The sequence below is a fragment of the Carcharodon carcharias genome, chromosome 25 (assembly GCF_017639515.1).
Source record: "Carcharodon carcharias isolate sCarCar2 chromosome 25, sCarCar2.pri, whole genome shotgun sequence".
NCBI classification, from domain to species: domain Eukaryota; kingdom Metazoa; phylum Chordata; class Chondrichthyes; order Lamniformes; family Lamnidae; genus Carcharodon; species Carcharodon carcharias.
Window position 1 is genome coordinate 33944213 of NC_054491.1, and position 15221 is coordinate 33959433.

At 41.9% G+C, this 15221-nt stretch overlaps 1 protein-coding gene across 13 annotated transcripts in view; it reads right to left on the minus strand.

The window, feature by feature from the left end:
* The window catches only part of pknox2 (pbx/knotted 1 homeobox 2), a 432107-nt gene that overhangs the window by 36284 nt on the left and 380602 nt on the right, over window positions 1-15221 (minus strand). For all 13 annotated transcript variants that reach the window (XM_041174176.1, XM_041174172.1, XM_041174169.1 and 10 more), the window contains one exon: window positions 2716-2838. In XM_041174176.1, coding sequence (XP_041030110.1) covers window positions 2716-2838 — 123 coding nt within the window. The remainder of the gene's footprint in view (window positions 1-2715; window positions 2839-15221) is intronic.

Consider the following 15221-nt stretch of genomic DNA (forward strand, 5'->3'; position numbering starts at 1 on the left):
TCTCATTTGAAATCTTTTTAAACAACTCCGTAATTTTAATGACTCTGGAAATGTTGACTTTTTTCCCTGCTTGCTTCTCTTGTCTGTTTTCTCTCCTGAGAGCCATCCTCGATTTACTGGAAGTAGGATGAAGCAAGCAGTTGAGTTAATCACAGTTCTTGGCCCACCTGAAAATTTGCTGGCAATGGCTGCAGCAATTGTTAACTGAAGCTCTGGTGTGGGTCATGAAATTGTATGTAACAATCACTGAGGGAGGTCTCATATCAACTAGTTAAAGACTAACTGGATTTGAACATTAGACTAAAGTTACTGGGGCTTTTGCACGTTAACGTAAATTCAAGATTACTGTTGAATGGCAGTACTTCACCTTCTAATATACAAATTATCGTTTGGCAGTACAGAACTTGAGTATTGCTGGAAAGGGAGACGTGCCGAGGCTCTCTGTCTTGTACTCATCAGGGAAAGTAAGCAGTTGGGTAAGAAATTGACTGAATGACAGGAAACAGAGTAGTGATAAATGGTTGTTTTTCAGATTGGAGGAAGGTTTGTAGTAGAGTTCATCGGGGGTCAGTGTTGGGACCCTTGCTCTTCCTAATATATATATTAATGACCTAGACTGTGGTGTGCAGGGCATGATTTCAAAATTTGCAGATGATACAAAGATTGGAGTGTTGTCAACTGTGATGGGGATAGTCTTGAGCTTCAAAAGGACATAGACATGTTGGTGGATTGGGCAGACAAGTAGCAGATGACGTTCAATACAGGAAAGTGTGAGGTGATCCGTTTTGGCAGGAAAGATATGGTGAGACAGCATAAAGTAAAGGGAGAGCCTCTAAAGGAGGTGCAGGAACAGAGATACATTGGTGTATACATACATAGGTCGTTGAAGATGGCAGGGCATGTTGGGAGAGCAGCTAAGAAAGCATATTAGTATATTAGGTTTTATTAATAGGGGGATTGAGTACAAGAGTAAGGAGGTCATGTTGAACTTGTATAAGACACTAGTTAGGCCTCACGTGGAGTACTGCATCCAGTTCTGGGCATCATACTTGAAGAAGGATGTGAAGACGTTGGAGAGAGTTCAGAGGTGATTCAGAAGAATGATTCCTGGGATGAAGAACCATAGCTATGAGGATAGATTGGAGAGGTTGGGACTGTGTTCCTTAGAGAAAAGAAGGCTGACAGAAAACTTGATAGAGGTATTCAAGATCCTGAGGGGTATGGACAGGGTAAATAGTGAGAAACTGTTCCCACTCAAGGGAACATCATGAACTAGAGGGCACAGATTCAAAATAATTGGCAAAGGAAGAAATGTGATGTGAGGAAAAACGTTTTCACCCAAAGGGTGGCTGGAGTCTGGATCAAACTTCCAGAAAGGGTGGTGGAGGCAGGTTCGATCGAGGTATTCAAAAGGGAATTGGGTTGCTATCTGAAAAGAGAGAATCATGGGATGTGGGCTTCTCTGGCTGGGCCAGCACTTATTGCCCTTTCCAAGTTGCCCTTGAGAAGGTGGTGGTGAGCTGTCTTCTAGAACCTCTGCAGTCCACGTGATGTAGGTGCACCCACAGTGCTGTTAAGAAAGGAGTTCCAGGACTTTGACCCAGCGACTGTGAAGGAACGGCAATATATTTCCAAGTCAGGAAGGTGAGTGACTTGGAGGGGAGCTTCTAAGTGGTGGTATTCCCATCTAACTGCTGCCCTTGTCCTTCTAGATAGTAGTAGCCGTGGGTTTGGAAGGTGCAGTCTGAGGAGCCTTGTTGAATTTGTGCAGTGCATCTTGTAGATGGTACACACTGCTGCTACTGTACGTCAGTGGTGGAGGAAGTGAACGTTTGTGGATGTTTTGCCAGTCAAGCAGGCTGCTTTGTCCTGGATGGTGTCAAGCTTCTTGAGTCTTGTGGGAGGTGCACTCATCCAGGCAAGTGGGGAGTATTCCATCAAACTACTGACTTGTGCCTTGTAGATGGTGGACAGGCTTTGGAGTCAGGAGGTGAGTTACTCTTCTCAGGATTCCTAGCATCTGACCTACTCTTGTTGCCACAGTATTTATATGGCTAGTCCAGTTCAGTTTCTGGTCAATGGTAGCCCCCAGGATGTTGGTAGTGGGGATTCAGTGATGGCAATGCAATTGAATGCCATGGGGCGATGGATAGATTCTCTCTCTTGTTGGAGATGGCCATTGCCTGGCACTTGTGTGGTGCAAAAGTTACTTGCCACTGGTCAGTCCAAAACTGGATATTGTCCAGGTCTTGCTGCATTTAGGCATGGACTGCTTCAGAATGTGCAAGGTTATGGGGATAAGGCAGGGGAGTGGGACTAGGTGGATTATTCCTTCAGAAAGCCAGTGCAGACTCGATGGGTCGAATGGCCTCCTTCTGCACTGTAAAGATACTGTGAACATTTTTGACTGACTCATTTTCCATTCAGGCTCATGATCCATTTTCACACAGAGTAGACATGGACAAATAATCTGCCAACACTTCCTACCAACTTACTACTAGTCCGTAGTCACAGTTTGCTAAACCTGAGGAAAATGGAGCCTAGGAAAGCTTCTGACAGTAAAATAAAAAAGTGTTCGATATGTACTGACATGGAATAGACAGCTTACTGAACATAATGTAATTGCTTTGATGTTCTTTAATTTTCATCAAGGATTGTAGCACATTAGCCCTCACCACCCAAACGGAGAATTGTACAATAACTTTGCTCACTCACCACAAGATGTTGGAAGAGCCAGGAGCGCATGATGTTAGTGGCGTGTTTGGGCAGCACACCACGTTTACTCTTTGACTTCTTGTCTTCCCCATCCTGTAGGAGAGAGGTCAACTCCAGATTCACCTATAATTACAGAGAAAGAATGAAAAGGAACAAAGGACCTTATTACAAAAGCCAGGTTCTGATGAGGAAAGTCCTCTCCTCCCTCCCACCCCCACAGTTGATCTCACCCTTCCAGAGCCCATCTCCTGCCACAGGAGCCCACTGGGACCACTGGGGAATCACACTCCATTTTGGTCATCAGCCATTAGGCACTCCCAGCCTATCTTTCACGCAAGCAATTAGAGAATTAGGGTTGAAATTGTACTTAGCTGACTTGCCATGAGCAGGGGGGTGGGTCCAAGAGTCATGGAAACCTGGGGGGGATTCATCCACATGATGTGGAGTGTCACCAGTGTTATGTCACTGATTTGTTCCCTGCCTAGAAGCCAAGTCTGATTGATTGGCCAGCTTCCAATCAGATGGATTGCCTGTCGGTGAAGGCTGCAAGACAAGTCCACACCAAGGGTGATGAGGGAAAAAACTTGGCTTGGGGATGGGGGTGGGGTGGATGTGTGGTGTGGGTTGATTGGCTGGGCTGCAGAACCCATGAGATCGGGAAGCAAAATCCGCAGCCTCGAGAGGTTGGGGCTTGGGCATGGGGGTGGAGAGGGGCAGGGGGATAGAGAGGGACTGGCGAAGTCAGAATCAGAGGCTTAGAGAATGGGGATGAGGAGTTAGGTGTGGTGGGAGGATTGGTTTTGAAGGCTTCTTGAGGAAGGTCAGGACTGGTGGGAGGTGCACAATCACAGCGGTTCCTCAGGCTGGCACTCTGGTTCCAGGTGCTTCTGGGTTTCCTGAGGCCCGGGAAACCTGGCTAATTGGACTTCAGAAATCTGAATGACAGTGAGACTCAGGGCGTCATTATCACATAATACCAACCCATCTCCTTGAGGTAGGTTGACTGCCCAACCACCACCCCCACCCCCCCCCACCCCCCCCCACCTCAGTTAAAGCCATGTGTCATCTGTGGCTCAGTTGGTAGCACTCTCACCTGCTGAGTCAGAAGGTTGTGGGGTCAAGTACCACTTTCCGCATTCGAGTGCATTGTGGAAAGCTTTTCAGATGAGATGTTAAATTTAGGAGACCCTGCCTGCCCTGTCAGGAGGATGTAAAAATCCCATGATCCCAAGCAATACTACAAAGAACAGTGGAGTTACCCCTGATGTCCTGGCCAATATTTATTGCTCAAACTACATCACTAGAGTAAATGATCTGTTTATTATCACAATGCTGTTTGTGGGAGCTTATTATGTGTGAATTGGCTGCTGTGTTTTCTATATTGCAACAGTGACTACATTTCAAATGTACTTCATTAGCTATAAAGCACCTGAGGCCAGAGGGGCCGTGACAGGTGAGATACAAATGCAAGTTTTTCTTCTCTTCTCTCTTTCAGAAGTTTGTGGGTTAGAGGCGTGCTTGGATCAAGAATCTGATATTTAAGAGTTTAACCTCCATCCAACCAATACCTGCCTACTTTTTAAGATTAAGGTACTCTACAGCCCACCCCCACAACTTTAATCTCCGATCTCTGACCTCTAACTGAAGTTACCAGCTTCATTGCCAAATTGGGAGTAGTTAGGCACAATTAGCCCAAGTAGATTATGAGATGAATTGAGATTCAAATCTGGAACAACTCAATGACGTGAGTCTCCAACAGCTGTTATAAAAAATAAAATAAAGGGTAGAGTTCTAAAGGGTGCAGGAGCAAAGGGACCTGGGAGTGTATGTGCGTAAAACATTGAAGTTGGCAGGACAGGTTGAGAGCACAGTTAATAAAGCATAAAGGCTTAATTAATAGGGCTATAGAGTACAAGAGCAAAGAGGTTATGTTGAACCTCAGTTACTGTTCAGCCTCAGCTAGAGTATTGTGTCCAGTTCTGGGTGTTGCATTTTAGGAAGGATGTGAAGGGTGCAGAAAAGAGAGGGTGCAGAAAAGATTGATGAAAATAGTTCCAGGGGTGAGGAACTTCAGTTATGAAGGCAGATTGGAGAAATTAGGATTGTTTTCCTTAGAGGAAAGGAGGTTGAGAGTAGGTTTGATATCAAAATCATGAGGGGGTCTGTAAAGACAGGGAGAAACTGTTCCCACTTGTGAAAGGATCGAGAATGAGAGGGTACAGATTTGAAGTAATTTGTAAAAGAAGCAAAAAGGTGATATGAGGAAAAATTTTTAGGATCTGGAATGCACTACTTGAGAGTGTGGCGGAGGTTGGTTCAATTGAAACATTCGAAAGGGAATTCGATTATTATCTGAAAAGGAAGAATGTGCAGGGGAGAACTTTGGGTAATGGCACTAGGTGAGTTGCTCTTACGGAGAGCCGGTACAGACACAATGTGCTGTAACAATTCTGTTACCTGTAGATTGGATGACTAATCGTCCACGGATGCCCTAGGAATTGAACAATAAGCTCCAGGACACTGTTATAAGCAACACCCAGGAGAAAAATCACAGGCACATTAAAAGACATTGTTTTGTTTAAATATTCCTGCCTGTGCTGGCTATCTAAAAGAGCAATTCACCTCGTCCCATTCCCCTTCCTTTTCCCCATAGTCCTGCAAATGTTTCCTTTTCAGATAATGATCCCATTCCCTTTTGAAAGCCTCAACTCAGCTGGCCTCCACTAAACTCTCAGGCAGTGCATTCCAGATCCTAACCACTCATTGCATGAAAAAGTTTTCCCTCACACTGCCATTGCTTCTTTTGTCAATTAATTTAAATCTGTGCTCTTTGGTCCTGGATCCTTCCATCAATGGGAACAGTTTCTCCCTATCTACTCTGTCAAGACCTCTCATGATTTTGAATACCTCTGTCAAATCTTAACCTTCTCCTCTCCAAGGAGAACAGTCTCATCTATAAGTTATTGAAAAAGTACTGGCGATGGAGTAAAATGATTGATTGACAGTCAAGCACTATCCAGTTGGGCTATTCAGAACCTGCTTGCTTTCTGATTGGTGTGAAAAGCCAGTACAGTGTGAGGATGGATATGTTAGGTAACCAATGGTGGGAGCTTGGGGCGGTGTGGTTGGAGGCAGGAGGTCATGTGATGAAACCTCCAGGAATATGTCCAACCAAAGTAGGCAACCCTAACTGTAGATGTTTGATGTGAAATGAAATGGAGCAGTTTCAAAGGGGCAGTCTCAATTCAGAAACTAGTGTTTCTCTGAGATTGTTTCTGAGGTATAACGTGGAGGTAGAGTAAAGAGAGCTTTATGTTGCATTTAACTGTGTTATCCCTGACTGGCGAGTGCCTGACACTGACACTGGGGCCTGAAATGGGAATGTGTTTCATTTCCTTCAACTAACATCCCATACACAATGGACATGAAATTCACATAAAAAGAATAAGCCAACTGTAATACTTAAGTGTATTGAATATCAGTAGCAATGAAACATAGCTCCAGACAGAATCAGACAAATCAGAGTATCACATGCACACTTGTAAAATTGAGATCAAATCTTAATCTCACCCAGAGATGACACAATAACAAACACTAATGGCTAAATTAAAAGCATCAATTCTAATTGAGTACATGTGGGGAATTTTAATTTTTTCAGACACCATGATTTCAATTTCCTGAAGAAAAAAAAACGTCGGAAGCAGCATAGGCATGACTGTTGCCATGGGGACAAGGAAACATAGACCTAGTGGCTGCATCACCTAGAGCCAGAGAAAATTCTTTGAGAACTACTTAATTTTGTCAGTACAGAAACGCTACACTGCTCTGTATGCTGCATTTAACAGTGTAGTTTGTTTAAGTGTCAAGTAACAAGCTACGATATAAAACTTGATCATCACTCTGGATTCATCTCTGCTCATTAAAAGCAGTGAAAATAGCTCCTCCAATGGCTGAGCTATTGAAGATAGTGAACAGTTGAGGCATACAACAGGCAGTACCCAGGTTCTATCCCTGGTCCAGACTCAGTTAGCTGATCTCTGTCAGAGTGACAGTATTAACATTACAGTGGTATCTCATTATTCCTGGCTAAGGGCAAAAGAAGGGGTGACACTGCAATTCAGTCATGGTGGTGTAGCCGACTGACATTCAGGCTCCAATAATAATTGTGAGGTGGGAAGGGTGCAGTCGCAATTCAGAAATCAATTATTTTACTACCCACCAAATCTTGGGGGTTAAAGTTTTCCCCTCAATGTTCAACCTCACACATGTCTCTGATATCACGTCTCATACTTGGAAGAGGAAAAGGAGAAATTGTTGAACTGTATCTCAACACTATTAGCAGCTTCAGGAGAGGCAGCTTTAAGCACCTGCCCCTTTACTTCCCCTCTCCTCACCGTCCAAGGGCCCAAACGCTCCTATCAAGTGAAGCAGCATTTCACTCGCACTTCCCTCAATTTAGTCTACTGCATTTGCTGCTCCCAATGCGGTTTCCTCTACATTGGAGAGACCAAACGCAGACTGGGTGACCGCTTTGTAGAACACCTTTGGTCTGTCCGCAAGCATGACCCACACCTCCCTGTCGCTTGCCATTTCAACACACCACCCTGCTCTCATGCCCACATGTCCATCCTTGGCCTGCTGCAATGTTCCAGAGAAGCTCAATGCAAACTGGAGGAACAGCACCTCATCTTCCGACTAGGCTCTTTACAACCTTCCGGACTGAATACTGAGTTCAACAATTTTAGATCATGAACTCTCTCCTCCATCCCCACCCCCTTTCCAATCCCCCCTTTTTTCCAATAATTTATATAGATTTTGCTTTTCCCAACTATTTCCATTATTTTTAAATGTATTTCCATCCATTGTTTTATCTCTACCTTTTAGCCTATTTTGATCCCTTCCCCCCACCCCACCCCCACTAGGGCTATCTGTACCTTGCTCGTCCTGCTTTCTACCCTTAATGTCACCTATAAGCACATTCCTTAGATAATATCACCACCTTCAACACCTCTTTGTCCTTTTGTCTATGACATCTTTTGGCTATCTCCACCTATCACTGGCCCTCTATCCAGCTCTACTTGTCCCACCCCCCTTAAACCAGCTTATATTTCACCTCTCTTCCATTTTTCCTTAGTTCTGTTGAAGTCAAACGGACTCAAAACGTTAACTGTGTTCCTCTCCGCAGATGCTGTCAGACCTGCTGAGTTTTTCCAGGTATTTTAATTTTTGTTTTAGCTTTAAGAGATAGTTGAGCATTGTCCTCCAACACATGCAACCTAACTTGTGACCAAAAATAACAAATAGTCAGGAAGAATGTAACCTTGTACCTGACTGCTATTTGGATCAAGAGTCTGGAAAATTTGTCATGATCCAGCTTCACTTCCATGATTCCCCAATGTACTCCACTCCTCTTCTAAATGTGATAGTGCATGCAGAGATACAATTCAACAATTGTTCACCACCCTGTAGCACTCCAAATTAGATTATCTGACTCAGTGATTTAACCTGGGCTCAGTCAGGGAAGCAGCAGCAGTTCTACAACGATTTGAACGATTCAAGATTTACTAAGCAGCAAAGTATCAACTGAGCCAATATGGATTGCATGATCACAACATATCATTGCCCTGTCATAGACTGAACAAAACTTATCTACATTTATTTGGTGCACAACCTACATCACTCCAATCGCACGCATAGAAGTGAGGCAACTTAACACCTCTGATACAACAAAGGCTGGTATCAGCTTGACTTTTACCTTCTCTGTTGCTTCTGGGTCCATAGATCTTAGTTTCAAAACCTCATGCAGTGCATAACCTAGGATATCATGGGGTGCTGCGTTGTGGAAGTGCCACACTGTTGATGAGATGCAAAAACAAAAGCCCATCTTCCCTTTTGGATGGATGTAAAATATCCCACAGCACTATTCAAAGAACAAGAGAGTTTTTCCAGTGTTGTGGCCAACATTCCTCCCCCAACCATTACCTACAGAAACAGATTTACTGGCCATTCATTTAATTTAATACATCATAATGGTGACCATGTTTCTAAAAGCAAATCTTTGGTTGCAAAGTGCTGTGGAATGTCCTGAGGATGTGAAAAGGTGCTGCATGCATGTTAAAAAAAAACCACACACACAAACCATTTGCAAGAACTTAATCAAAAGCTGAGAATGACTCCCAGTGTTCCATCGTAATAGCCATTTTAATAGTGTTGTGTGGAAAGAATGGTGATGCACGCTGCACCCCAGCTACAAACTGAGTGAAGTGTCAGAGGTGAGGCTGAGTGCCAGAGTAACCATGCAAGGGACACTGGCTGAAGCATTTTAAGCCAATATTAAATTTCAACTTACAAGGAATTTATGATATACTATATACACAATACAGTATATTCATTATAATTCAAAAATTGCTTAATTTGCTACATAATTGGAAGTTGATAGAAAATGATTGAAATAACTAAGCAGACTGTGTACAATATATTAAAAGGCTTGCATGTATTCTGCACTTCCTGCATGTGGCACAATTAATTCCAAACCCATTTTCTCTTTCACACTTTTCCAATAGTTTAACTATAAATCAATGTATCCTTCAACTTACCCTCTGAGCAATGCCAGAGATCATCTGAGTGTTTGTATTTCGTGTATGCATAGAATATGATAAATAATTATTATAACAAACAGTATGGAACCAATACTGTTCTTAATTTCCATTAGTTACACCTATTTGGACAGGATAACCATCTGCCAATAGGGATTACATAGCATATACAGCAAAGAAACTGGCCATTCAGCCTAATTTGGTCTTTGTCAGCTTCACATGTGCCTCCTCTCAATTTACTTCATCTAAGCCTATCAGAATATCCTTCTGTCTCTTTCGGTCTTGCTTCTCCTTAAATGCTTCTATGTTATCCACCTCAACCTCCAAGTGGTAACAAGTTTGACATTCTAACCATGCTCTCGGTAAAGAAGTTTCTCCTGAATTCCTTGTTGGAATTATAAGTGACTATTTTACAATTATGGCCTTAGTTTTGGTCTCCTTCACAGGTGGAACCATCTTCTCTGTATCTATGCCATCAAGCTCTTTCAGAATCTTAAAAAACCTCTATCAGGTCATCTCCCAGTCTTTTCTTTTCTCAATAAAGGAGCACTAGCCAGTTCAATTTTTGTGCTAGATATAATCTCTTAGCTATCATCCTTGTAAATCTCTTTTGCACCTTCATCCAGTGCCTCTATGTCCTTCTTATAATACGGAGATGAAAATTGTGCACTGTACTCTGGTAAATGTGATCTAACCAAGGTTCTATACTAGTCTGACTTAACTACAGAGTTTTTCAAATCTCTCTCTCTAGAGATGAACCTCAGTCCATAGCTTTAAAAAAAAAATTTACAGCCTGTATCGCTTATAGCGTGTATCTGTAACCCTAGATTCCTTTGCCCTACTTAGAATTATTCTCCATGGAGTATATGGTGTCCCTATTCTTTCTACCAAAACATTTCAACACTTATCTCACATTTATCTATATTGAAATTCATTTGCTAATTGTACACACTTTCTGCCAGTTTAATATCTTCTAATTTGTAATTGTCTTCCTCAGTATTAGCTGCACCCCCAATTTGGTGTCATGTTGTTCTGAATGTTCACTTGAACAGGTTAACAAATCATTATAACAGGGAGAAGGCTTCAACTCATATCACACACTCTTCACAATGAGCCTGCGTCCACACAAGATCTGAAAATAAGATTCACAGCAGGGCAACAGAATAAATGTTCAAAAAAAAAAAAATCCCTGCTCAATACAGAGCTATAGACATAACAATCAATGAGTCAGGGAATAAACCTGAGACTGTGCGGGCTGAAGGAGGGGAGGGAGAGCATGGTGTGGGGGCGCCGGGCAGACTGAGCACATGGGTGAGGGGGAAGAACACATGGGGGTGAGTGCACATGGGAGACAGTGGAAAGTGGGTCTGGCAGTAGAGGCAAGAAATCCGGAGTGTGTAAAAAAGAGGGACAAACATATTGAAGCACACAGAGGGAGTTGAAGGATTATTTGAGAAGCAAGGATTCAGTGGTAGGTACAGGTAATGGCAGGGAAGATGCTCAGTTTCAAAGTGCAAATTCATTTTATTTCCATAATAACTGCAATCAGCCCAGGGCTTCAATTTTACGAAGAAAAGGTGCTAATGAGCTCAATCATCACACATGGAGGAGGTGCAAGAAGAAATAAAATGATGGAAAAAAAGTTAGTGGTTTGGTATTTTCAAATATGAAAGCAATACTGAACTGTGTAACAAGCAAAGCTCAGATTAAATCAGAACTGTTTCATTTCACCCAATGTTCTAAATGCAACATCCAATTTGCTACACAAAACTTGCATTTAACAAATATCACAAATATTAAAAAAAGATGAATAAGTCCATTTGATTCACATTTTTCTATTGAAATCTATGATTTCCCCCAACACCACATTCCATTAAGTGATTCCAGGGTGCTTGTTTCCACTACCCTATTGAAGACCATTCTCAGTATTAGTTATCACCTTTTGTTCTCCCTGACATCAGTCCTAAATTTGCCACTTTGTGCCTATGTCATCTTGCAGCCATACTGCAAAATAACTGGGGGAAAAAAAGACTTGCATTTACACAGCACTTCTCACAACCACCGGATGTCCCAAAGCACTTTACAGCCAGTGAAATATTTTTGAAGCGTAGTGATTGCTGTTATGTAGGAGATGTAGCAGCCAATTTATGCACAGCAAGCCCCCACAAATAGCAAAGTGATGATGACCAGATAATCTTTTTTTTGTGGTGGTGATTGAGGGATAAATAATGGGCGGGGCATCAGGCATAGCTCCTCTCCCTACTCTTCTTTGTAATTGTGCCATTGTTCTTTTGCATTCATTTGAGAAAGCAGATGTGGCCCCTGTTTAACATCTCATCCAAAAGAGGACACCTCCAACAGTGCAGCCCTCCCTCAGCACTGCACTGCAGTACCAACCTTTTTTATGCTGGAGCGGGACTTGAACCTACAACCTTCTGACTCAGAGGTGAAAAGTGCTACCAACTGCAGTACAGCTGATGTAAGATCTCCCTGAACTGGAAACGAGTGCCAAAACCATGGGACATGCACTGCAGCCTTGTTAGGAATTTTCATACCGATGTCCAGAAATGCATGATCTTGGAAACCAGTGTAAAAAGAAATAGCATTTATATGGCAACTTTCACATCCTCAGGAAATTCTAACACACCTTAAAGGCAATGAAGTTATTTGTTAAGCTAACACAGCAGTTACAATGTCCTACAATCAACAGCAGGATGGCTGACATTTTGGTAGCATGCTGGCCAGAACTCTTGATTCTTATTTTTTCATCTGGGCCATAGGTTATTTTATGATCACTCTAAACGGTCAGACATATGCTTTCTTTTGAGAGCTGTCCATAACTCGGGCATTAAAGGTTACAGGTGTTGCACCATTCTATATTTATTGGCTTTTATTATAAACAACCAGTCACAAAGTAATTTGTGTCACACTTTAATCTTCCCCCACTGGATCTCAGACAGTTAAGGCTCTGGTACATTAACTGACCAAAGTAATGCAGGAATAATATTAAAGGGACTTTGTCAAGAGATTGGCTACTGGGCTTGAGATCCCTGATTGCTTGGTCTCAAGGCACACATAGTTCCAAAAGCCTAGGCTCTGCTTTTAATTCATGCTTTATATCACACCAACATAGTCAAAACTCACAGGATCAGGCAGAGTCGAAATGAGAAGAAAAAGAGGAATGTGCAATTACTCAAAGGTAAAAGACTGTTTTAGACAAACACTTTACGATGATACGCCTTTTAATGCACATTGTGCTCATTGGGAATTCTTTTTAATTTTAAATGCACTCACAGGAAATGTCCAACTCTGCTGAAGTTCCGGTGTATTAAAACCAGTGTAGGTTCAGCCCAAGAGATAACTACTTAACTTGCTAAATAGCTAGCTAACTGGCACAGATAGCATGCTATGATTCAATCCAGTTGTGCAATGTGAACTTTCTGGGTATTGTGTTAGAAGAATAGAAATTGTGATGGTACAGATTCGGTGACTAGCTTATGTCCATAATTTATTGCATAAGGTGCTGTTCACAGCGCACAGGGGGAGAGGGGCAATCCAGTATAAGCAAGGGGTAAAGCAGCAATGTAAAGCCATCACCCAAGAATACAATGACTTCAGGATGCCGCAAAGCTCTTCATAGCCAATTAAATACTTTAGAAATGTAGTCACTGTTGTAAAAAAGGAAATGCAGCAGCCAATTTACACACAGCAAGGCCCCATAAACAACAATTAAATAAATAACTGGATAGTCTGTCTTGTTTTAAGTGGTGGTTGAGAGTTAAACATTAGCCAGGACATTGTAAGAACTCCCCTTCTCTTCAAATTGTGCTGTGGAATCATTTAGCACCCCATAAGAAAAGGCAGATGGGCCTTTGGCTTAACATCTCATCTGAAAGACAGTGTAGTACTTCCTCAGGACTGAGAAAAAAACCATGTCACGCAAGTCCAAAGTGACCCATCAGATTGGAATCTTTGTACAGCTTCTCACTGGAAACTCCACCAAAAGAAATCTCCACTGATGAGTCAGCAATCTGAGAACACACGTAACATTTACTGCTTATAACTCAACAGATTGATGCATTCTCAACCACAAAGTATAAATGATTTAGACTGTTGTTTAGACCTGCGGAGTTTGAGATTTTCAGATATGATGCTATATCTATGACTGGGATACGTCAGTTAAGAAATCTACCAACCAAAGGGGCCAGGAAGGTCACATGTTTGATCCACACACTGCTGAATTAGCTGATTTTGGCTAATTGCAGGGGGGAAGGAAACAATTGAAATAGTATAATAGGTTTTAGTGACATTGGACTGGGAGAAGAAGAAAAATTAGCCAGTTTTAGCTATAAGTGGACCATGGTGGAAGGTGTGTGGGTAATAACAGATGAGGATTTGTGTGGTAGGATCTGGGCTTGCTTGTGATTTCTTTCCATAGTCAAGTAATCTACCAACATAGAATATCAAGGATTATATGATAACAGGCACCCGGCAGAGTATGGTCAACGGTAGCATTGAGTCTACAGGAGAAGGGGAGTGAATTCAGAATGCTACTAGTGCTTAGAGGATTATATTATGATGCCACCTCCCATAAACTTCACTTGTATCTCCCCAAGTACAGAAGATTGATTGTGACCTGATTGAGATATTTAAAACGTAGAAGGGATTCGGTCAGATGGATACAAAGAAACTTCTGAATTTTAATGGAAACTGCTGGCCCCTTTGGTCAGTGGGGTAAATACAATTCAAACAAGTTTGGGTTTTATTACACTTAAAAGGTTGGGACCATATCAACTTAAGCAGTCAGAGCGTGCAATTCTGGGAAAGAGGTTCATAAAACTCCATTGGAGATAGAAATTATTTTATGTGGTTTCCCTGAATCAAGGAAAACCTTGGAATTAAAAGGTAGTTAATTTGTATTTTTACCTGGGAATTCGTCGTTTGTCGCGTTGCCCTAGAAATTAGGGAAACTGAGTGAGATTCTTTGTTTTAGGTTAATCACTGTGTTTTCAGATAGTACATAACCAGCAGGCAAGATTGGTTAATGTTTGGAAAAGCAGCTAAGAAACTGTGTCAGCTTTGGGTCCTGTGTAGCTTGTAGCTCCTTGGAGTTGAGATATAAAGCCAGGCCTACACCTGAAGTGAAGTAAATGCTAGATCTATCATTCATGACACAGCTTGCAATTTGGAGCTAGTACTGAGTATAACACGAAGTTGCAGTTGGAGTTCTGGAAGTAATCAACTTGGTTGCAGTTTGAAACCATAGCAGCTAGCTTTTGGAAACCAAGAATGTTTCCTGATGCTTTAAGCCACTGCGCAGGAGTTGCAGGGAGGCCCGTGTTTCAGCTGTGGAATTCAGAATTGTGAGGTTTTAAAGGAAAGTTGGAGGGTTGCTTAGCCAAAAGCTAATGGAAGAACTCCTATGAAATATTGTACTTTGAAGAATAGCTGGAACACAGAAGAGAAACCAGAGTGAATTCTGGAAGGCTGTGACATACCTTTTTCAGTCTGTACCAGGATAAGTTATGAACCTTCCAAGTTTCGTAAGATAAGAGAACTCTTAGGGAGAGGTAAAAGTAGGACTGAGTTTATAGAATAAGTCTTTATAAGCTATGATGTTAAGTTAGTGATGCTCGCTTTGTTTAATCTCCTTATGTACACAATAAAGTCTGTGTTTACTTAAAAATGTGAAAACTGGTGGAGTAGTTCTGTCAGTTAATTACTTTAAAGGTTAATGGTCCCTAACAAGATCGTAACAAAGTGGCATTGTGAAGTGTTTTGGACCATATTACTATAATAAAGGCACAAAATAAATACAAGTTGTAGGTATTGTTGAATGGCCTCCTCTTGTTATTCCTGTATTATTAAATTTGGAGAAAATTGCATTCAGAGGTCAGGCTCTGAGGAGAA